Genomic DNA, 24227 nt, shown 5'->3' on the forward strand with positions numbered 1-24227 from the left:
CTTGTAAGTAGCCCATGGGCTCATCTTGAACACCTACAGCTGTTATTTCAAAAAGAACAGAAATGGGTATTGTGAAGTAAATAATGAAGGTGGCATAGTGAATTCCTGCTGGCTGAGAGTTAAATTATTCATTTTGTTAGTTTAGCTAACATGGTTCGTGCTGTGTGGGATTGGAGCACTATGTCAGTGACTAATATTGCATAATTAAAAAGCCTTATTTCCTCAGGCCAATAATATAGCTGGAATTTAGAAATGGTTGTTAACATCGTGGAAATAGTTTTTATTTGTGTAAGTAGATGTGGTTTACCTAATCATTTTGAAGTTTTTCCGTTATTAAGCATTTGTGTATAACACGTAGGCAGTGTGCCCAGGATGTTTTTAACTGTAGTTAATCTTGTAGTTCCTTCCCCTTGCTTTGCTTACCACCCACAGTGTTTGTCTTCTGGACAGGCTGCCCAGGAGTAAATGGTCTGGCTGAAAAGCCTGATGAGCACACTCCCTTCTCACTGCAACACTGGAGTTCCTTTTCTCACTTAGAATTATGTTGCAGATCAATGAAGGGGACCGCGTAGCTGTTTATGTTAACTGAAATGTTAATGTATTACCTCTGCAGTCTTGGTAACTCTGACTCTGAGAGAAAGACCCAGCATACATAGTATTTGGTAGTCGTAATCAACGTGGCTGTAATCTTTAGTTTATGCTTCTTCACTTAATGTCATTTTATATACAGATCATACCTTTGGAAAAGTGCTGTAGCAGGATTTCTGAACCTCGGGTGTCTCTGAGTGGGGGGAGGAGTGGAAGCACGTTCTGGATCCTCTGTTAGCCACTTGTTGCCATGTAACATTGCCGCCTGTGTTTGCTTTCACAGTTGCATTATGGCCAAATGACAAAAGATGGAGGGCTTTGTTTGGGCGGGAAGAAAGACTAGATGTGTATGTTAATATAATTGAATCGGAACACTGGACATTTTACTTTGGGGGGTTTTAAGCATTTTGATTTCGCATAGGCAAGATCATGTAGTATAGTAATGAGCACATGGTTTTTAAAGTCAGAAAGCTAGAATAGAAATCTTACCATGTCCTTTCTTAACGTGATTTTGAGCAGTGTATTTAACTTCTCTCTGCTTCAGTTTCTTTAGCTCTGTAAGGTGAGTAACTACTACTCTGTGGGATTTTTGTGAGGATTAAATGAAATAATGTACATAAAGCACCCGTTAAAATACCTGGCACAAGGAGGTACTCCCTAAATGGTACCTATTATAGTATTATTAGTTGAATATTATGCATATTTTTCCATTTAAATGGCATAAGTTGTATGTGAAAATCTTCAGAACTCACAATAACAAATGAAATGGACCAGAGAGTAAAAGGACAACATGGGTCTGAATGCCTTTTGTTAGAGTGAGTTGGAGTTGTGTTCTGGTAAACTCCTTACCAGCAAGTCCTGGATGTCCTGCTCCGGCTCCTGCAGGTTGAGTCCTTGTTCCTAAACTAGGGGCCACAGATCGACTTTGGGGGAAAAAAAAAAGTATTTTTCAATGCATTTTCATTTCTGGTGGCTTCATTTGTTTCTTTCATTGTTATCTTTGATGTGAATTCTGAATGGTAATAATTTTTATTTCTTAAAGTATGTCTGTGATTTTTTACTTTAGAATCAGAGATGGAAAATATCAAGCGAAGGAAATGAACATGAACCCTAGAATGAGAGTAGGTGAAGTCATACAGAATTTCACATTTTTGGCTCTTGTGATACGTCTTTTCTGCTCTCTCATGTTCTGTTTAAAGGTGAAAATTAAATGAAATCCAGTGTACTGCTTAGTGTGGCTTTTAGATCAATGCGTTTTTATTGGAATTTGTTTTTTCTTTAGCATGATTTCATAGGGAATGCTAGAAATAAAACCTCTGCCCAAGAATGAATTTTTAGCTGATGAGTAGTGTCAGAGAGCCATGCAAATTGGTTGCTGTTATCTGGGGAGAAGGCACTGTGGAGGTGGCCTGGTGGGTGCTGATGTTGTCTGTTGTACTCGCTGTGCAGACCAAGGTGACTTGTAACAGAAGGATGAGCTTGGTCTAAGGGACAAGGCCTCTTCAGCTCTTGGTATTTCTTTTGAGGTTACAGAGCAGTCGAGGTGAAAAATACAGGGCCATCTTTATGCACACGTGAGACCGATGGATATTCTTTTCTAAGGTTTGTGTTTAACTAGCTAATAATAACAGTTGTGACCATGCTCAATAATATAAAATTTGATTTTTTTAAATTAACATATAATGTATTATTTGTTTCAGTCTTACACAATTCACTGCACTCACCATGGCATGTACCCTCCCCATTGTCCATAACCCAGCCACCCTATCCCTTCCCCACCTCTACCCCCCAGCAGCCCTCAGTTTGTTTCCTGAGATTAAAAGTCTCTTATGGTTTGCCTCCCTCCTGATCCCTACTTGTTTATTTTTTTCCCTCCCTACCCCCCACGACCCCCCACCCTGCCTTCCAAATTCCTCATATCAGAGAGATCATATAATTGTCTTTCTTTGATTGACTTAGTTCGTGTAGCATAATACCATTTAGTTCCATCCACATCTTTGCAAATGGCAAGATTTCGTTTTTGTAAAATTTGGTTCTTAAGAGGCCATGTATCCTTTTGTTGTAGTGGAATTCCATTAGTTTTCTGAGAACAGAATTGGTCTTACAGTATCTACTGCTTTGGTGGAGGGTTGGGGGGGGGGTGGTTTGTCTTTCCGTTTCACGTACAACTTCATTAGGCTCTCGAGTTTTCCAAAGAGGACGTCACTCTTCTCTCAGGCTGACCTTTGCAGCAATTGCTGCACATTTCACCAGGATTACAGAATAGGTGCTTGCCAGGGAATTTAATCTTGAACTTACTACTGTGCAACATTTAATCAAAGCAGCGCTCTGCGATACAGGCATTCTGTCTATTCCTTGATTCCCTAAGACCTGTCCTTCAATTATGCTTGATTATTATTAGCTGCAGAACTGGGCCATGCTGTTCTATCCTTATGTGAAATTGCTCTTATTTGATTGTGTAGGTGTTAATAGTTTTCACCATGCATATATTACATATTATATATTATACGTATGAAAACATCATAGTGTTTATAATACAAGGGAGCTGTGTTATACCCGAGGTTTCTTTTTGGGGAAATGCAGCTTATAGCGAAAAGGCGATCTAGGGAGATTATTTCCATAACAATTAATTTACAGTGCCCTGGATTGTTTCATCCAGAGCTTTTTGTTTGTTTGTTTGTTTTTTAAAGATTTTATTTATTTATTAGAGATCACAAGCAGGCAGAGAGGCAGGCAGGGAGAGAGGAGGAAGCAGGCTCCCCGCTGTGCTGGTGTGGGGCTCGATCCCAGGACCCTGAGATATGACCTGAGCCGAAGGCAGAGGCTTTAACCCACTGAGCCACCCAGGCGCCCCTGTTTATTTGTGTTTTTAAGATTTTATTTATTTATTTGTCAGGAGAGAGAGCACAAGCAGGCAGAGTGGCAGGCAGAAGCAGACAGAGAAGCAGGCTCCCCGCTGAACAAGGAGCCCTATGTGGGGCTCGATCCCAGGACCCTGGATTCATGACCTGAGCTGAAGGCAGCGGCATAACCAACTGAGCCACCCAGGCATCCCTCATCCAGTGTTTTTAATCAGTTAAACTTTGCCCTAAAATGCTTTAACAAACCCATTAGCATTAAAAAAGAATAAAAAATAGAAGAGTAATGTCAAAAGGGGAAAGGATATTAGGGAGTTGGAGGCTTAAAAGCATCTAAAGCATGTCCACCATCCTCCCATCTCAATTTCAGCTCATTCCCAGCTGCTGCTGGTTAGAGGAGTGTGTGATGGACGGGTGGGAGCCTGTGGGCTAGTTTGGGCAGAGCACAAGGATCACCGGAATGCGTCCCCATCTCTGTGAATGCCCGTCAGCTGGTCTGGGAGAGAGATGGGAATGAGAGACTTTCTCCTGGTTCCTTTGACTGGGTTGGGGGTGGGGGTTGTGGTGAGGGGGTGGTGCCTGAAAACTCAGCTAGTTATCCGCCACCCGGTCCCAAGGGCGGAGACTGCCTGGTCCCCCACCGTGGAACAGGTACCACTGCTAAACACAGCCCAGCATCTGGGCCTACGCCCTTGGGAGGGGGCAGATGATAGGAAGGCACTTGCTGGGCACTGCAGGCAGGCAGAAAGACAGATGAGAGGAGCACTCCACAAAGGTGCTTCCAGCAAGAACTGTTGGAGTGTTTCACTGGTGCTCTTGATGTTTGTGGCATTAGCAGCTGTTGCTACTTGATTGTAAGATACGTCGATTTGAAGGTGCATCTTGGTTTTGTAGATACTGAATGATGGGGAAGGGAGCGCCATCTCGTTATAATTGATGAAAGAGAGTAAATCGTAGATGGAGATAAACGGAAGAGAGAGAGAAACAGTGGTAGTTGAATGGAATGAACCATTTCCCTGAGCTGAAGACAGACTGGAGTCTGCACAGGGCAGGGCCTCTCTGTTTCGGAGGGTTGATGAGAGCAGACGTGCACCGACTCATGGACCCTAACAGTTTTCAACTCTAGGGATAAAGAGAGGATCCTGTAAGCTGCCTGAAAGAAGGAACCACTAATTTATTAAGGAAATGGGATCAGTCTGGTTCTGCCAGCCTGTAGGCTGGAAGGTGGGACGACTCTCAGGATTCCTGAGAAAAACAAGGCCGAAACTCCCGAATTCTGTATTGAGCTCTCATTGGCCTGTCAGGTGAAAAAAGGACCTCTGGACATGTGAAGATATTGAGAATTTATTATTCTTGAAATATTATTTTGGCTAGCAGCCAGCATCCATCGAGGAGGCAAAACTCATCAGTTGCTTCTACAGAGAGAATTTAATATAAGAATTGTTAATGAAGTATGTAAGGGTTGAAAAGGCAGGAGGAAACCCACAACACAGAAGAGCCCTAAGGCAGTGCTGTTTACATCGATGGCTCACGTTACATTTCTATTAATTAAAATCGGTCTAGTAGTCAGGTCAAAAACGTACAAAGAAATAGGTGAAAAGAATTCTAAGATATGTTATTTCCCCCAGTATATCCAAAATACCATCATTTTAGTATTGAATTTATTAGTGACACCACATTCTTGTTTTCCTACTAAGTATTAAAAAAGGACACAAGTGTGTCCTTTATTCGGACAGCACATCTCAGTTTGCAGTGGCCCCATTTCTGTGGCTCCTGTTGACTGTGTTGGACAGCACAGCTTGCAGGTGTCCCAGAGGTAGACCTGGCGGGAAGCAGCCGCAGTTGATAAAACAGTGAACCTGCAGGAGGAGTTCTGTGAACTGCTGCTCGGCCTCAGGGGGCGAGGTGCCTCCTGGCTGGTGGCACTGCTGTTTGTCTCTGAGCTCGGAGGAGAGGCCAGTGTGTGGGGGACTCAGGTTTTGAGGAGCATCCTAGTAGGGCTTGACGTCTCCAGTGTGGGATGCAGTGAGGTTGATCTTTGCAAGTGTGGGCGAACTGGATTAAATAGTGAGGCCCGAGTGATGCTGAAAGATGTAGACAGCAAACAGGAGAGTGCCTTTTTTCTCTCCCCAGCCTTGCAGTCTCCTGCTGGCATCCTCTTTCCGCAGAGCGAAAGAGGGACCCAACTGCGGAGCAGAAGTGTGGCTTAGATGGCTCTCACATCACAAAAGCTGAGGTTAGAAGAGGGGTGTGAAGCCGAGAGTCAGAGACAAGTATCTGATGTAGTAGACCATCTTAGGAAAATACTTAAAAAAGAGAATTCTAACCAAATAACAAATACATTACAACAGATCTCAGTACAGGGAAAGGTGGAGAGGAGAGGAAGCACCCATGAGGAGGAGTCTTTGCATTGTATGCCTGAATGGTACACAGGAACGTCTAATAAAGGTACTATTCATATGGATTCTTGAAATTGGTGAGAAGGCCTTGAAGAGAGAGCTCAAGAATTGTAGGAATTTGATAGCACTGAACTCTTAGATAAGGAGTTGGATTCTGGGGAAAAGTCAGTGTATTCAAATGATTTCATCTTACTGAGTTTGCAGAGAGAGTGGTTGAGAAAATAGTAGGAATTGTGTTTTTTAACAATAGCAGGGGGATGATGTATCTCTGAGAGGAAAGGAATGACCACTAATTGCGTAGAAAAATACACTAGAGCTTTTTGAGAGGGGAAGAGAATATATAGTAAAGGAAGGAAGGGGGAAAAAGATAGCAAAGTAAAATTAATAGTAAACATAATATAAAACGGAGGAAATAAAGGTAAGTGTATTAGTTATTGTACTCTTAATAATTGTGGCTGGCCACATTGCGCATTTAAAGATCAAGGCTGCCAGATTGTGTTAACACGCAGACACACTCACCCCCTCAGGAGCTGTGTAGTATATGACGTACACTTAAAAGTAATCTTTTTGAACCTTAATAAGTGAATTAAAAATTAATGGGTTGGCAAAAGTGTACCAAACAAAATAGGAGGAAAGGTACGATTCAGGGTTATAAGGACTAACGAGAATAGAGAAACACGATTATATGATGATAACAAGCACATCTTATGAAAACAAGAGTCATTAACCTTTATGTGTCAATCAAATTAACAGCTCAGTATATGAGTCAAAACCGGAAATTCGAAGGCTACTTAATTTAAAACAGAAGAATAAAGAACTTTGTGTCATCGTTCTTTCCTTAAAAATGTTTACTCTAGGCTTGATGGAGGAATCCGCTAAGCTCTAACATTAAAGCATCTCCCGTAAAAGAGATGGATTGAGTTAGTGAGGTGTGTGTCTGTACATTCCAGAGGCATAATGCCGGTGGAGGGTGAGAGGTTGCAGTTTGGTTGAAGCTTGAAAGTTCTTTGAAATAGAAAACAGGTATTGATTCTTTTTCCTCTGCAAGTCTTAGAATGGAGAAGGGTAATCTCTCTCTCTCTCTCTCTCTCTCTCTCTCTCTGTTTCTGGTCAAAAGTTACCCCAAACTTAGCAACTTGACAAGGACATAATTTCAAAAAGTGTATCTTGGGTGCCTGGGTGGCTCAGTGAGTAAAGCCTCTGCCTTCCGCTCGGGTCATGATCTCAGGGTCCTGGGATCGAGTCCCGCGTCGGGCTCTCTGCTTGGCAGGGAACCTGCTTCCCCCCTCTCTCTGCCTGCCTCTCTGCCTGCTTGTGATCTTTCTCTCTGACAGATAAATAAATAAAATCTTAAAAAAAAAAAAAAAAAGTGTATCCTGGAGAGGTGTGTCTTTTATGAAGAAGAAGCATAAAATGCAAATCATTGTAAAAGACTTGATGCGTGTTTCATATACTTAAGGATAGTGAGAATGCTGTCATTTCTTCATAGCTGAGTCTTCTTTACGAGAGCCTCCCCTGTAACTTAGGTCACTGACCCAGGGAGGTCATAGTTTTCTGTCTACAGGAGGAAGCCGGCTCACATTGTCACTGGTCCCTGCCCAAGTTGTGTCCCACGCGGGCTGATGATGGGGATTTGCTCCGGCGATGCCTACATTTGTGCCCTAGACCCTTTCTCCTCCAGCTGACCCTGTGGTTATCTTCCTCCAGCATCTCAGTACATAAACCCGCCCAGCACCCTCAAAAGGAATGTTATAGGCCGGGGTGTAGATACTTTCTAGACAATTAACAAAGTTACAGATACTTTCAGGTCATTCAGGGTTATTTCCTCCTCCTCCTTCTATGAAACAGTTGGTTTTCAAGCCCTATTGATATCCACAATTTAATGGTGCCTCTGTATCTCCACTCTCACCATTGTCCAGTTGTATTTTGAATATTGTGACAACTGATGTATAAAATAAAAAGTTGATTATTTTGGTTTAAGATGCCTCTGAATAATCAGCTTAAGCCAGATAAAGAAGTGGCGGTAGGTACTTCTAGGAGAGGGAAGGCAAAGGTGCTTCAGGTTGTCCTGTAAGTTCCTCCTGCGGAGTTTAATTGTGAATTTCCAAGGGACAAGGAGGTGCATGAGCCATGGATATGGTGACATTAATTTGAGAATAAAATCAGAATTCTTAAAAAAAAAATCAGAATTCTTTTCAAATATAAATGTATTTTTCACTCAGTAGAGAATGTATTCAGTAAGAAAATGGTATTAGAAAAGTAGGACAGGTAGATCTTTTTCCCTAAATGAGAATTGAAAAAGGAACTCTGACTACAAAATAGTATGTGATATGGGATGGGAGGCAGTCATCTGAGGTTGGGGTTGGGGGGCAGGTTAGGATTATGGCTCTGGGTAATCCCCAATAGACGTTGTGGGCTTCTGTTATAGGCTGAGTTTTCCCTCCAGCATCATTTTGAAGCTTTGCAGGAAAATGTCCGGACTATGACTACCTTTGAATGTAAGCTAAAATCACTTTTAAAAAATATGTTTGTGCAAAGGAAGGAAATCTTGATTGTTAAATTCTGAATGACATTTTAAATGATATTTATGTAGAAACATAGATGACCAAAATAAATGCCCTCTTAGTTACATTCAGAGCCAGGTCGTAATGCTGGTTAAATAATACTGGTTTATTATATGGTTTGCTAGACTGCAGTCCTTCAGCTTTCCAAGACAGTGCCCTTTATTGCAAAATTACCATTATATAAAGAATACCTATGTTCTATACTATTAAAGTACGCTCATACTCTGTATTCCTTCTTTCAAAAGTATTTATTGAATGCCTACCAAAGCCAGGTGCCATTTAACTTCCAAATGCTTTGGTTTTACATAACTTCTCTTTGTCTCCACTTCCTAATCCAGAATATAGTAATCAATTCCATAGGGTTGTGAGTTACACCTGACAAGTGCCCAGACCTGTGCCTGGCCCAAATGTCAGCATTATTAAATACTAACTCTTTATTTGTTGTATATCAAGATATTACATATAGATACATATAAATGTTACTTCTAGACGCGTAGCTATTATATATGACTGTAACATGGCTGTATTAATGTACCTTCCTCTGTATGTGTGTATTTTGGAACCTCAATGCACAAACATTGCTTCCAGTATTTGAAATAATTTGAGTGGAGAGGTATTAAGCTTCCTGTGTTCTTTTATTTTTATAAAGTCTTACTATTAAAAAATTGTATACTTGTTCCATCATTATTTTTAATAGTCTAATAATTAGTTTGTTGAATTACCCAGCTCAGCTTTTCTGTTTAAAAAATGAATGGTAAACAATATTTTGAATGCTGGTTCAGCATGTTCTGACAAAGTATGATGCATTCAAATAAAATTCATCATCAGCACTGGAAATGACCTTTGAGGTTGTAGTCGCTCATTTTTCTCTTCCAGCATTTGAAATAGTCTTCCTGAGTCAAGTGCATTGCAATACTTTGCAGATACTGTCTCTGTAAAATGGTCACAGTTCAGTTGTAGATAAATCATTTCATCAAATCACTTTATCTCTAACAATCTTCATTTCCGGTTTATTCTCCCCCATTATCTGAGGTTCTTGTCATCTTTCCTCAGTAATATAATGGCCTTATACATTAAATTATAAAGTATTTTTCTAAGCTAGAATTGTATAGAATTACTTGCGTGTCATCCTATTTGAAGATAAATCTGAGTGTTTGTGTATGGTCACATGAGCAGTGTCCAGGTTCAGAGAAACAGTTAGGGCCCCTGAAAGCCAAGCCTCTTTTGGGAAAGGGCTGGTAATAATTTTGACTTCGGCAAACTCTGATTTGATATAGTGGAGTCAAATAAAAAATGAGCTTTTAAAAAATAATTATGAATAATATCAAATCTACGAACTGTCCTTCTGTGACCACAGAGGTGAGTAATGCAATGGGATCTAATTCCTGTCGAGGGGTTGACTCCTTAGGAGGTTTAAGAAGCATAGCTTTGGAAATCAGATCAGGTCATTTTATGTCTCCCATGTGCTTTTGCACATCTCAGTCTTTTTCCTGTGAAAGAAGGGGGATAGAAATGCCTCCTTCCTGGAGGATAATGAGGTTGATTACATTAAAAAAAACTGCATAGCTAAAGCTATCTTTGAAATGCCCTTCCCACTTTCTTGAAATCTTTAAGTTATTTGGAATCAAATAATATTGGCTGGTTTTTATGTAGAAACTGAAACATGTAGGACTAGATTTTAGATATCTGTGAAAGCTGAATGTATATGAGGGTTTCTCTTTTTTTTCCATTTAAAAGGACATGTTGTAATAATTCATTATAGGAGATTTGGCTGGTTTTTAGAAATTCATTTTGCTGGTGTATCTTAAATCTCTCACCTGATTGAGAATATACCGAGAAAAACAGCTAAGTTGCTAGGGCTCGAGGTATAAGGGCAGAGCTGCCTGGTATTTGTTTCATTAAGCTTAGGCAAGCTATCCAATTACTTAATGCAAATAAGAAAAGTTTACACTAAACTCCTACTTCTTTGCTTTAAAACTCTAGAGAATTTAAATGAGGAGAGATATGTATTTAAAAGAAGGAGATTTAAATGAAACTTAAATCAGGGGCTTAATGTAGAATAATATTACACCAGGAGATCTGAAATAATAAGTGGGGAATGCCAATAAATAAAGGGAATGTATTCTCTAGGATGCTTGGTTTGTTTAGTTTTATTTTGAGAAAATTCTTGAAGCTTTGGCAACCCGGGTTAATAATCAAAGACCCGTTTTATCTCATGCCTCCTTTTCACCTAACAGGGACCTTCAAAGCAGTAAACTGTTGCCTTCTGTTGTCAGTGAGCACTTCCTTGGCTTGCCTTGTGGAGTGTTTCCAGAACAACCCGGCTCTGATGTGTGGCTCCACCATTGGGCCAGTAGCACTCAGGCCCAGAAAGCTGGGTCATCTCACTTGGCTCAGAGAGAAAAATGAGATGATCACACAGCCATCTGCCTTTCATAGATGGCCATTGAGTAGAATAGCTCAATGGAACAATCAAACGAAGGGCCCTGGAGAAAAAGCTCTGAAACGAATTGGGAGCTTCTGAACATACAGGCAGAGTGTGTGTGTGTGTGTGTGTGTGTGTGTGTGTGTGTGTGTGTGTGTATGTGTGTGTTTTGCAAAACATTTGGAAAATGATCTACATGAATCAGTGAAAGAGGAAACTAATTAGAAGAAATGTATTACTGTAAGTGAATCTCGTGGAGGAGAGATCTGGGGAAATTAGGAATACAACAGTTTAGAAATTTTCTCTCTGTTGCTTTTACTTCTGAAGTAAAAAGGAAACTTCATTTAGTGATACATCTATCTGAAACTCTGCCCTCCAAAATCATATGAAAGGAAGCAGAACTTCTAAACTTTTCTAGACTTTTTTTCCTAAAATTTGTTTCTGTAATTGTAAGGTTTTTAGCTTTAAAGTTTTTAGTTTTTTAGTTTTAAGCTTCAGAAACTCTTCCAAGCCTTGCACTAATTTTTTATTGATGATTGTGTGTGTGTTTGTGTGTGTATGTGTGTGTTAACAGTGTTCCCTCAGTGACTCTGGGTCTCTCAGCCTTTGGTATCTGAAACAGCAGGCACACACTGAGCTCTAAAGAGAAGCCTTTCTCAGTATCTCGGGACCTGACTGATGTCTCCCCTAAAACACGTTCTCCTTATCTGGGTTGCTCAGTTAATATCCTTCAGATTTCAATTCAGATATTGACTCCCATCCATATCGTTTCAGAGCAACCTCACTTAAAAAAAAAAAAAAAGTGCATCAGGGTTTAAGCTTCCTGAGGATAGGGACTGTATCACTTGTGCTCACCATTTTGTTCTCAGTAATCAGAATAATGTCTTTCACCCAGTAATTTATATATTGAATGAATTTGTGAATCCCATTTATTCTTACCTAGTTCATAGTTTTTATTAAGTAGTGGGAAACTCTAAGGATGAGAGGAGAAATATAAGTGCCCACTGAATGGAAATGATCAAATTTGGAGGTAGTACTCCTTTGTTTCATTTATCTTCTGCCACCAACTTTCTCAAGAGTTTTTATGGGATGGAGAATAATGTATTTAATGTTTAATGTTTGTAAAACTTTTACCTGCAAGGGACTTTAAGATTATATAGTTCAACCATCATATTTTAAAGCTGAAAAAACAGGTTTATTAGATTGCACAGTAAAGTTACTGATAGGTAATAAGAATTTATTACCTATCACATTATATATACAGACACAGACATATATATTTAAGGGTGTGTGTGTGTGTGTGTGTGTGTGTGTGTGTGTGTGTGTGTGTGTGTTTAGGCAAGTGGGCAAGAAACGAGGGAGCATATGAAGGGATAGGGCTGCAAGTCATTGTCAGTTTTTAAGTTTGGAAGTCCTTGAAGATAATAAAAATAAAGCAGATCTTCCTTTTTTTATTAACATATAATGTATACTTGTTTCAGGGGTACAGGTCTGTGATTCATCAGTCCTACACAATTCACAGCACTCACCATAGCACACACCCTCCCCAATGTCCATCACCCAGGTACCCCATCCCTCCCACTCCCCTCCCCTCCAGAAACCCTCAGTTTGTTTCCTGAGATTAAGAATCTCTTGTGGTTTGTCTCCCTCTGTGGTTTCATCTTGTTTCATTTTTCCCTCCCTTCCCCTGTGATCCCATGTCTTATTTCTCAAATTCCACATATCATTGAGATCATATGATAATAATTGTCCTTCTCTGATTGTCTTATTTCACTTGGCATAATACCCTCTAGTTCCATTCATGTTGTTGCAAATGACAAGCTTTCATTTTTTGTTTGATGACTGCATAATGTTCCATTGTATATATAGACCACATCTTCTTTATCCATTCGTCTGTTGATGGACATCATCTAGCCTCTTTCCATAGTTCGGCTGTTGTGGACATTGCTGCTATAAACATTAAGATGCACAATGTCCCTTTGGATCACCACATTTGTGTCTTTAGGGTAAATACCCAATAGTGCAATTGCTAGGTTGTAGAGTAGCTCTGTTTTCAACTTTTTGAGGAACCTCCATACTGTTTTCCAGAGTGGCTGTACCAGCTTGCATTCCCACCAGCAATGTAGGAGGGTTCCCTTTTCTCTGCATCCTCGCCAACACCTGTCATTTCCTGACTGGTTAATTTTAGCTTTTCTGACTGGTGTGAGGTGGTATCTCACTGTGGGTTTGATTTGTATTTCCCTGATACCGAGTGATATTGAGCACTTTTTCATGTGTCTGTTGGCCATTTGGGTGTCTTTGCAGAAATGTCTGTTCATGTCTTCAAAGCAGAACTTCTTATCAGTGGAAACTTGGAAAAAAAGGAAGATGGAAAAGACAAAGCATACATAGTCATGGTGTATATAGTGAACTGGCAGAGTTTCTTCTTCTTTCCAGAAAACTACTGCTTTTTCTGTATTCTTGATCCCACAGTGGGCACTATTATTATTACTATTACGTAACCATGTTGCATGCTGAGTGCTTTTGGCTAAGTGTTTTGTGTATATAGAACCTGGTAAGGTAGGTATTATAGTGGTTTATTTTACTCAGAATAACAAGACCCAGGGAAGTTAACTCAAGTATTGACTCAACTAGTATGTACTAGAACCTTGATTTGGACCCAGGACTCCCAACTCCAAAGTTTGTGCATCTGTACGAGGTATTACAAACTGATAATCTTTACTTTTATTATAACATTGAAGGCTTTTGTGCCCAAGTTTTTGCTTCTTTTTCACTAACTTGCCGAAACATTTTTTTTTAAGTTTTTTTTTTTTTTTTAAAGATTTCTTATTTATTTATTGTCAGAGAGAGAGCAGGCAGAGTCACAGGCAGAGGCAGAGAGAGAAGCAGGCTCCCTGCTGGACAAGGAGCCCGATGCGGGACTCGATCCCAGGACCCCGGGATCATGACCTGAGCCAAAGGCAGCGGCTTAACCAACTGAGCCACCCAGGCGTCCCCTTGCCAAAACTTTTTAAGTTGAGCTCCTTTTTACTCTATTTGTAATTAAAATTGATACCATATGCAAGTAAACTAAATTAGAAAAATAGTTATTATTATTTAAGCAGTATTTTAAAATATATACCACATGTGGTAGATATGAGAAAATCTACTTGTATAGAATTCATTTTATGTGAATGAATTAATCATGTGATTTTTAAAACAGTTTATATATGCATGTAAAGTCCTCAGCACAGTTCTTGACATGTAGTAGGTGATCTATGCAGTGATAGTAATTTTTTCATTTTATTTTAGTTTCCACCTAACTTGTAACCTAGGTAATATCTTTTACTTGTAGGTGATATGCTAGTGCAGTGCTTCAACTGCACTGTTTTATAATCTGATACAGTAACCTCAGCAGTTACCAGCACACCGTCCTTATGTGGACCACTTCATTTTTGTTGTTATTCTCCTTTTATAGATCTCCAGGACTTACGTGGGTAGAAGTATATTTTGGTAATTGAGGGCTGTGGCTCTCAATTCAGTATGCATTAGAATCACCTGGAGGACTTGCTAAGAGGCAGTTTGTGGGGCACTACCCCCACAGTTTCTAATTCAGTAGATGTGGGTGGTGTCCGAGTGTTTGCATTTCTAACACGGTCCCACGGATGCCGCCGCTGCTGAGGTCTGTGGATGCTTTTAGAACTGTTGCTCTCCACAAATGACGAGACTTCTAATTATCCGTGTTCTTTTATGATTATGCACGTCCGCTGAGTTACTGTACTGATAGCATTGATGCTGCTGAACTGTGAAATAATATGGAGAAATTTGGTTTGTGTAAGTGTAATTGTACTTACTGCTTAAGGAAAAGCTTCTAGAGGTTACTTTTGCATTAGAGAATTTCAGAGTGTAGGTTTTAATGTATCCCTGTTCTTCATCTTTATTCAAGACATAAAAACAGGTTCAGTTTTTAGGAGTATATTTTACAAGGTAATTTCTGATTTTGTTTATTTATTTATTTGAGAGAGAGAGAGAGAATGCGGGGTGGGGCAGATTGGGAGAGTCTTTAAGCGGACCCCCTCTGACCGGGGAGCCCAACTCAGGACTCGATCCCAGGACCCATGAGATCATGACCTGAGAGTCAGATGCTCAAGGGACTGAGCCACCCAGGCACCCCTCTGATTATATTTTTAATTATAATTGATAATGAAATTTGATTGTAATTGATACCTGAGAATTTCAGAGTATCTGGATGATGTGGCAACTTAAAAATAGTAACAAGTTTTTATTTAGTTCTTTTCAAAAATCTTTTTAAAACTAAAATTTGATAGACTAATATTGAATTCAAGTTGGTACTCATCATTCCCACTTACAAAGTAGATTTCACTTGGAATTTCACTTATACCAATATAACGATTTTACCTTTTCTTTTTAAAGCATCGCTTATACCTTTGGGGATCTGATGGTATAGAGGGGTTTATTCCTTCAAGAGAAGAAAAGGCAATCAGAAAATCTTTGTCCATAAGATTAGACTAAAATGTACTCTCATTCAGTGATTACAGAATGCCTTTATGTGCCAGGCATTATGGTGAAAATTGGTGCTAAAGTAATTTATCTTTTTCATGCACAATGAGGGGCTTTAAGTGGATTGTAACTTAATATGATGTAATTGTGTGATGAGGTTACCGATAAACCCAGTGCTGTCAGATGCCTCATTAATAGAATTAGTATTGTGTACAGACCTTGGGAGGTGAAGTTCCGCTGTCTTATTTTTCTAGACTATGTCCACAGTGTTACATTTGGTCTGGGGCTAAGGGACAAATTAGAGTCATTCCAGAAGTGAGGATCCCTGCTGTTCAAAGGTCTGGCCATTTTTGCATATGAGGATCCTTGGAAAATGGGAGTAATTCATCTGGAGGGGGAAGACATCTTAATTATGTTTTTAGTTCCTTGCTGTAATGTAAGATCCATGAGGACAGGGACCCATCCTTCTTGTGCAGCATTGTGTCATCAGGGCCTCATGCACGGGCTGGTGTGTATTCAACAAACAGTTGAATGGGTCAATTTTGAAGGGAAGATGACGGTTACTTTCAAATATTTGCCTTGTAGATGACTTGTTAATTAGACTTACTGCTTGTGTCGCCAGAGGACAAACAGAGGCACCAGGAATGGAATTTTTAGGTGGACCCATTTCAATTTTACATAAGAAGAACTTTGCAAAACTAGTTTAGCAGTCTTACAAATAACTATTCTTGGATTTGAACTCCTCTAGTTTAAATGCTTGGGTAGAGACTGCATGGGGACTTACTAGAAAATATACCCGCTTTTAGTAAATTATAGGTCAAGGTGATTTTGGCTACTTCTCTTCTTATTATTAAGTATTTCATTAAATAACATGAAATGAAATGAAAAAGTATTTCATTAAATAACAGTCCATAAAATAATTTTTTTCTGAGTTAGTCCTTTCTTGTCTTTTCAGACTAAAGCAAGGCAAAGAACTAGACCGAGAGAGGGCTTTTGCTAATGAGCAGTTAACCAGAGCTATTCTTCGAGAGCGGATATCAAGTGAAGAAGAACGAGCCAAGGCAAAGCACCTGGTGAGTATTAAAGATTTAGTAGAAATGTCTTGTCTGCAAGAAGATCTCTGATGTTTGGGAAAAGCTAAGCGCTCCTTGCCAGCTTTTAGCGTTAACAAATGCATGTTCTTTCTCTTTGCTTAGATTTTCTTGGTTTTTTTGCCTTTTACAAGTTGTTGACAATTTGCTGAGATGAACCGTGAAGGACTTTTTAAGGCAGGTGACTTGAGAATCATTGCAGTAAAGATCGACAGGGAGACAGTGGCACATGTATCTTGCCTGAAAGGATATTGCTTGTTTGCTCTCCCTGCTACCCCCTTGATTTTGATTTCATCGTATTTGAAACCTCCGGGGCAGGCACAGCCTATCTTGTTTGTCTCCCTGTGTGCTACCACCAGATGTTAGTCTGGGAAGTCTCCAGCAAAGGTGAGTAAGGTTTGATCAGTCATTTTCTGTGCTTTAGAAAGGGAAAAATGCAGAGCAAAGTCTTCTGAGAACAATCTTTTTAAAGAAAGGGGATCCTTTTTTTTTTTTTTTTTAAAGAACTATTGAAAAAAATTTTTAAAAGCAAAGATTCCATAAACATGTTTAAAAATGATTATTAATAGAAGGGAGAAAATTTAAAAGGCACCCACAGATCTCTCGTTCTTACATAACCATGATTTACACTGGGATGTGTTTCCTCTTGAAAATGTTTATTCCTAGGTTTGTTACATACTTAGAATGTGTTCAGAATTTGTACATATGAGAATACATAAGAATTTGAGCAATGCTGCATATAGCATTTAACATCATGAACATTTTCTTTAATCAGTGAATGTTCTTCTGAAATGTAGTTTTTAATGGCTGAGTAAGGGTACTGTCTTCTTTGTGCATCATAAGTTAGACGATTTTCCATTGTGAGGTAAAAGTAGGGCTGCTCTGGTTGAAGTCTAGGGTCCTGACTGCTTACCTCCCACTTCAGCCTTATAGAAACCCACATGTCACTTATCAGAACTGTTAGTGTTCTTTGAAGTATAGTTGGGAACTCAGTGGAGAGGTAAAATGAGATGATACAATGGAGAACTTTGAATGGAGGACTGAGGGGGTTGTCCCTATCTCAGTAGGCAACTGAGAATTGTTTAAAAATTGATAAGAAAAGGGTTAATTTACATTCTCTTGTATTTTTTCCCTTGGTCCTTTCTTGAAGAGGTCATGTGACAGTAGAGAAAATAAAAGGAAGCTGATGTGTAGTGAATCCATTTCTTCAAAGACTAATCCAGGGTCTAGCCTGAATGGGTAGACAGTGAAGCCAGAACAAAAGTGATGGACCAAGAAAGAAATGTTTGGGGACAGCTGTTTTGAAGGTCTCTCCTTTCTTGATTCTGGGGTTATAGGATATAGATGGCGAGTAACAGTATCTTCCAGATTTTAGCACCTATCATAATATTAGCCAAATGGAGCCCTCATAGCATTTAGGGAATAAAAGTAGAATTTATGTGACAGGATTATAGTTGATCTCTTTTGGCTTGAGTGTTCTTAGACAGCTGAGTGGTAGGTAGTTCATGGCCAAAGCAAAATGACTCCCCACAGTAATTTAGATACCCTGATGATTCCCCACTTACTTAGAAGGTTAACCCCCTGTATTGTTACTATTTGTTATAGAAAGCATTCATTGGGAAAGAGCAGAAAGTAAATAGGAAAAATATGAAGATCCCTTAAATTACCACTGTCCAGAGATAATCACTGTTAACATTCTGGTTTATTAACTGTTAACATTCTGGTTTATTACTTTTATATTCCTTTTCCCATTCTACTAAATCTGTATAAAACATTTATATTAATGTGTTTATATGTATTTCCCCAAACATAGGTGATAGTATACATAGCCTCATATAACTCTTAAAATAACCTGCATATTAAAAAAAAAATTAGACTATAAGGTAAAGATCTTTGTCTATTAATAAATATATGTTTGTATGATCACTTCTAATGATTGAATGTATTTCACTGAATTTTCTTCTAATAAAATGATACAGGGATAGTATAGAAAATTTGGAAAATATAAAAATTACTAAGGAACCACCTCATAATCATTTGGATGGCTACCATCAGAGAAAAAGACATTAACAAGTATTGACAAGGATGTGGTTGGTGGGAATGTAAAATGGCACAGCCACTATGGAAACCATTATGGTGCTTTCTCAAAAAAACTAAAAATAGAATTACTGTATGATTCAGCCATCCCACTTCTGGGTATTTACCCAAAAGATTTGAAAGTAGAGTCTCAAAGAGATATTTGTATGCCCATGTTCATAGCAGCATATTTCATAATAGCCAAAAGGTGGAAGCAGCCCTAGTGTGTATCAACAGATGAATGCATAAGCAAAATGGAATGTTACTTACTTATAATGGAATTTATATACTTACAATTGAATGTTATTCAGCCTTAAAAAAGAAAGAAACTGACGCATGCTACAACATAAATGAACCTTGAGGACATTTTGGTAAGTGAAATAGTCTAGTCACAAAAAGACAAATACTGTAGGATTCCACTTAGATGAAGTCTCTAGACTAGTCAGATCTACAGAGACGGAACGTGGGAGGGTGGTTGCCCTGGCTGCGGGAGGGAGAAATGGAGCACTTTTTAACAGGTTTGGAGTTTCAGTTTTGCAAGATGAAAACTGTTCTGGAGATTGGTTGTATAACAACAGTGTTAATGTACTTTGCCTGAACTTCTCGCTTCTAAATGGTTAAGATGGCAAATTTTACGTATATTTTGCCACAATTAATGATTAGAAAAAATTCTAAGGAAATAAGCATTCCTGCATGTGTAATATTTAGAGAGTATGAAGTTCATTTTTTCTCTTTCCCCATACGTGTCCAGTCTAGGTTTCCAGACCATCTTGTAAAATGTGCAGTATGGACTGTGATTTAAGTCTAATGTTGTCCCTCAGCACCTTGATCCTCAGCTGGGGAAGTGGGCATCCCCAGAACCCGTGACTCATGTGGAAGTCACCCTGAGAATGTCAGCATGTTTTTGTTGCGAGGTTGGGCCCCTGTTACTGCCATTCTTTTTTTTTTTTTTTTTTTTAAGATTTTATTTATTTATTTGACAGACAGAGATCACAGGTAGGCAGAGAGGCAGGCAGAGAAGCAGGCTCCCTGCTGAGCAGAGAGCACGACGCGGGGCTCAATCCCAGGACCCTGGGATCATGACCTGAGCTGAAGGCAGAGGCTTTAACCCACTGAGCCACCCAGGTGCCCCCGTTACTGCCATTCTTAAACCTAATATGTGGGACTGTCTGAGTGATGGTCAGACATTGATTTGTTCCTCTTTTAGATGTTGCAGCCTGTAAGAATGTAAAGGTTGGGGTTCACACCCGTTGGAAGGAATCCGAAAGCTCTCTTTCAGGAGAACTAGGAAAAAAGAAACAAAGCCGATGTGTTGTTGGTATTGTGAAATAAAACTAACTCCACCCCAGGCCCCATTTTCCTCTACTCACTAACAGTGGACATTTAGATCGCTTTCTCCGTGCCTGGGAGTCCAGGTTTCTCCGTCCACAGTTGTAGCAGCTAGCTTTGCAGGGGCTCTTTGAAGGGCAAAGTCACGGGAGCCCTGTTGCTGACGCTTTAATATAGAATCTGATTGGACTTCCCCCTTAAGAAGAATTGCTTTAGCTGGAGAAGCTGTTAAGTGCTGCTCTAGATTTGCGAAGACCATAGCAGACCCTCACCCTACTTCCCACTTGCTGGAATGATAATTTTAGTCAACTGATTTTGCCTAGAAGTCCCGGAGAGGCAGTTCACTGATAATCTTACCTACATGGAAATGCGAAGTAAAATTCACATTAAAGGAGTGCTTCTTAGGAACAGGAAAACACCTCCGTAAAGAATGAAGATTACATGAAGGGACAGCACCAGGCAACCCATGAAATTCATGCAACTTGACATTCTGTGAATCTTTAAGATCTCGTACATATAAATCTAACACTTGCTGTGTCATTAGTTTTATAAAAAAGTAAAGTTTTATAAAGTTTTATAAAAAAGTAAAGTTTTTTAACTTTGCAATTATATTTGATTTTTTTAAATGCTGATTAGAATTTTGATTTATTCTTCCTTTATCTTTATTAAATTTTGCTGATTTGACATTGGTCATTTTTTGTATTTTCTTTTTTCCTTTTTAGTCTCAACTTTAAAAACACCTGCATTTACCTAAGGAAATATTTAAATATTTATACATCTAATTGTGAAATAGTTTCCTTCACCCATTGGACAATGTTTTAGTGAGTGTTTACTGTATGAGAAACACTGGGCTACGTACCAAGGATATATAAATGAAAAAGACAAACTCTTGTCCTTAAGAAGTTCATAGTTGGTTAAGCACCCGACTCTTGGTTTTAGCTTGGGTCATGATCTCACCGTCCTGAGATCCAGCCCTGCTTCTGGCTCTGTGCTCAGGTGGGACTCTGCTTCAGAGTCTCTCTTCCTCTTTCTCTGCCCCTCCCCTGCTCTCTCTCTCCATGAAAGAAAGAAGGAAAGAAATTTACAATATAACGTGAGAGACTGATAAATTAAAAATAATGTTGAGAAGGCCTAACTCTTTTATAGATCCATGGTACTTCTGTTCTTATGAGAATTCTCAATTTTGGGAAAGCAGGGACTTTCTTTGAACTCATTGTTATATGTGCATTCATTTGTTAAGCACATATTTGAGTGCCCATTATATACCAATTCCTAGCAAAGGGAAATTAATTAATACTTGTTGATTGAATAAATGAAGAATCTAGTCAAGCCCTGAAAATGGGAGAGGAAGTGGGAAGGAATAGAAAAGATTTCTCAGGGCAGTGATGCCAGAGCTGAGTCTTGAGGTATGAGCAGGAATTGCACACACGGTTGAGGAGTAGGGATGGTCAGCCTTCGGTATTGTACGTGGAAGCTTGGAGGCACGGGGACAGTGGGACGCTACAAGAAATTGCTAAGTGGGAAGTCCAGGGCAAGGAGTGTTGAGGGGTGAGGCAGAAGAAGTTGGTGGGGCTAAGATCATGAGTTCTGTGTGCACAATCCAAGGAACCCTGGACCAGATATGTAGAAGGGTTTTGAAGGGGAGAAATGAAATGCTTTGGTCGATGGGCATTTTGATATCTCACTCTAGTGATGTGTGAAGGATAGAATAGAAGAGGAAGTGAATGGAAATGGACAAGTTAGCAGTCTTCACATTAGTCCAATAGAGAACAAGTGATACTCGACCTAGGACAGTGCTAGTGGGGAGGAATGGAGAAAAGAAGAGATATAAGAGGTACTTAGGTGATGGTATTACTAGGATTTTAGATTTGAAAGGTTGAAAGATGTGTCAAAGGTAGCCACAAGGTTTCTGTTATTAGAAACCCTCTTATTTTAAATAGAAAAAGTAGCAATCAATTAAAAACATTCTGGATTAAGTCTATATTGTGAAGTGTGACTTCAGTGTAGAATTGGGACAATTCTGGCCTCAGATATTGCAGTAATTATTTTGTTTGACTTTAGGTGAGATCATTAGATTGTTATGTATTTTGGTCCCTTTCCACATTCCCCTCCTTTGCGAATTTATTAAACACCTACTGTGTGCTAGGTGCTGTTAGTTGTTGGAGGTGCAAAGATGAACCACATCTCGTTGCTTTTCCTCAAAGAGTCTCCTATCAAGTGTAGGATTTGTGGGAATGTCATTCTTACCTTGAACTTTTTTTCTACTTATATCCTGTTTCTTTGAATCTGTAGAACCTCGTAGTGTTCAGAAAAAAATAACACTAAAAAAAAATAGGGTAGGTGAATGCATGAATTTAGTTTTTCAAATTTAAGTGACTGTTTCACCAAAATGTCACTTTTTATCCCCCGTTTCCTTTTTGTCTGAAATGCACCAGTGAAACAATCAAGAAGAAGAATTGATTAATTTTGTGCTGTGTGCTTTTCAGTTCTGTGTTTTGTTTGTGCTTCAAACTGTGACAGTTGAAATTTCATGGTAAAAGAGAGAAAGGTTTTGAAATTTGGGGGATGGAGGAAAATGACTAAATTCAAAGAAGTAGATAAGAATACCACTGCTGCCCAAATAGAAGTGAGGTTCTGGCCAAGGGCAAGGGGTGCAGTTGGGTTTGTCATTTCGAAATGATCAACATGGTCCTTCCTCAAAAATTCTCTGTAAAAGAACAATAAGACTGATCACTCGGGGCTTTCCGTGTCATTAAAATTAACCAGGTGAGTCAAGTTTCAAGGAGCAGCAGCTCTCTTGGGTTCTTGTATTGGGCACTTAAATATACTTTAACAAAAACCGTTGCAGTTTTTTTGGGTGCAATTTAGCGCTCTGATTTTAATCTCTATTAATACGCTCCCTCTGGTTATATAAACCGTGTGCTGGTTTTCTTTCAAAAGACACCAAGCCCCAAATGTTTTGACATGTATGGTGTATTAATTTGCTTTTAATGCCAGAAATGAAGTTAATGATTTTGAGCTTTTGCTTTTGCAGACTGTTTAAATGTAGAATTTCTACTTCATGTTTGGGCGATCTAAGCCCTGTAGGTATAAGATATTTTCCTCAGTGTTACTGGTAAGAATGGGACCTGGGATCCGTCTGCAAGTCTCATTCTTTTCCTCAGGACCGGTGGGAGTGGATCGCACTGCAGCGTTTTACCTCTTGTGTGTTTGGATTCAGCAGGTACTTACATTTCCAGGACAAAGCATTCAGATGCCATCTTCTCTCTCTGTTCTTTGTTATCACGTATGGTCCTTACTTCCTGTGTGTGTTAAAGTGGTTTTATTCTCAGCGAGAGGGCACATAGCAGTATGAAGAGATTGTTAATGAAATATCCCAGGGAAAGGATGTTTCCAGTGCTCCTGCAGTGGAAGAGGAGAAGCACATTTTGTCTCTGTTTGCCAGCTTAGCCATTATGTTAAGAGCCCAGAGAAAGAATAGGATTGGCATGACAAATTTCAGTATATACTGAAAGCTTAACCAGATAAACACATTTCTCCAATGTACATAGTCATACTCCTTTCATCCAGCTTTACAGAAATACCTGGGATCTCAATGTTACCAAATAGCCTTAGAGAAACACGATACCATGCTGAACAGATACCATGGGGCGTGGAGCAGAGAATGGCTGAATGCTTTCCCGGTAGTAGAGACTGAGTCTCACCGTCAGGGATGACGAATCTGTCCAGTGAACGCAGTGTACGGATGATGGCAATTTGCTTCTGTTGCTTTTTTTCCCAAGGAAGTATTCTCAGGCTGTGTGACCTTGTTGACAAAGTGATTAGAGAAGAAATAGCACAGTTCAGTACAATGCTATCGATGTCCTTACCAACAACTAGTTATATTAAAAGACCCCTGTGAGGAGCAGCTCTGCTTAGAATGTGCTGTCATATTTCCATTCAAAATGTACTTAAAAAATGCATCAAGTTGTTTGCAAACTGGTTGGCTCAGGGCAACTCCTCTCAAATGGTGTCCTATGTGGTAGCCCTACCATAAATAGCTTATTGACATCCCATCAGTTGGGTCATTATGGGTGTCAAGGTGAGGTATGGAGAGCACTGAGTAAAAATCCGTAGGTAACTAAGGTGCAAAGGGTTGGTTATAATTCCAACTCTTCACAATGACCTGGCATTTATTGGTAACTTATTTGCTTCACTGCCTGGTCCGAAATGAACTGTCATTAGGGCCTTAGAATTTTATTGAACTGACATCATAATCTCATTTCCTACTGAAGAAGCTAAGAAATATGGACCTCAGTGTTTGTTTTAATCTTCAACACATTAAAAGTTTAAGTATCATGAAGTCTATCAATCCTTACAGATCCCAAAGAAGAGTCTTGTACATTACATTGTGAATG

The 24227-nt window shown here is 39.4% G+C and overlaps 1 protein-coding gene across 3 annotated transcripts in view; it reads left to right on the plus strand.

Moving 5' to 3' along the window:
• The window catches only part of LOC111151953 (coiled-coil-helix-coiled-coil-helix domain containing 3), a 277584-nt gene that overhangs the window by 84651 nt on the left and 168706 nt on the right, over window positions 1-24227 (plus strand). For all 3 annotated transcript variants that reach the window (XM_022510195.1, XM_022510194.1, XM_022510197.1), the window contains exon 4: window positions 16290-16407. In XM_022510195.1, the coding sequence (XP_022365903.1) occupies window positions 16290-16407 (118 nt within the window). The remainder of the gene's footprint in view (window positions 1-16289; window positions 16408-24227) is intronic.

The sequence above is a fragment of the Enhydra lutris genome, unplaced genomic scaffold (genome assembly GCF_002288905.1).
Source record: "Enhydra lutris kenyoni isolate GAN:26980312 unplaced genomic scaffold, ASM228890v2 scaffoldscaffold27, whole genome shotgun sequence".
Lineage (NCBI taxonomy): Eukaryota > Metazoa > Chordata > Mammalia > Carnivora > Mustelidae > Enhydra > Enhydra lutris.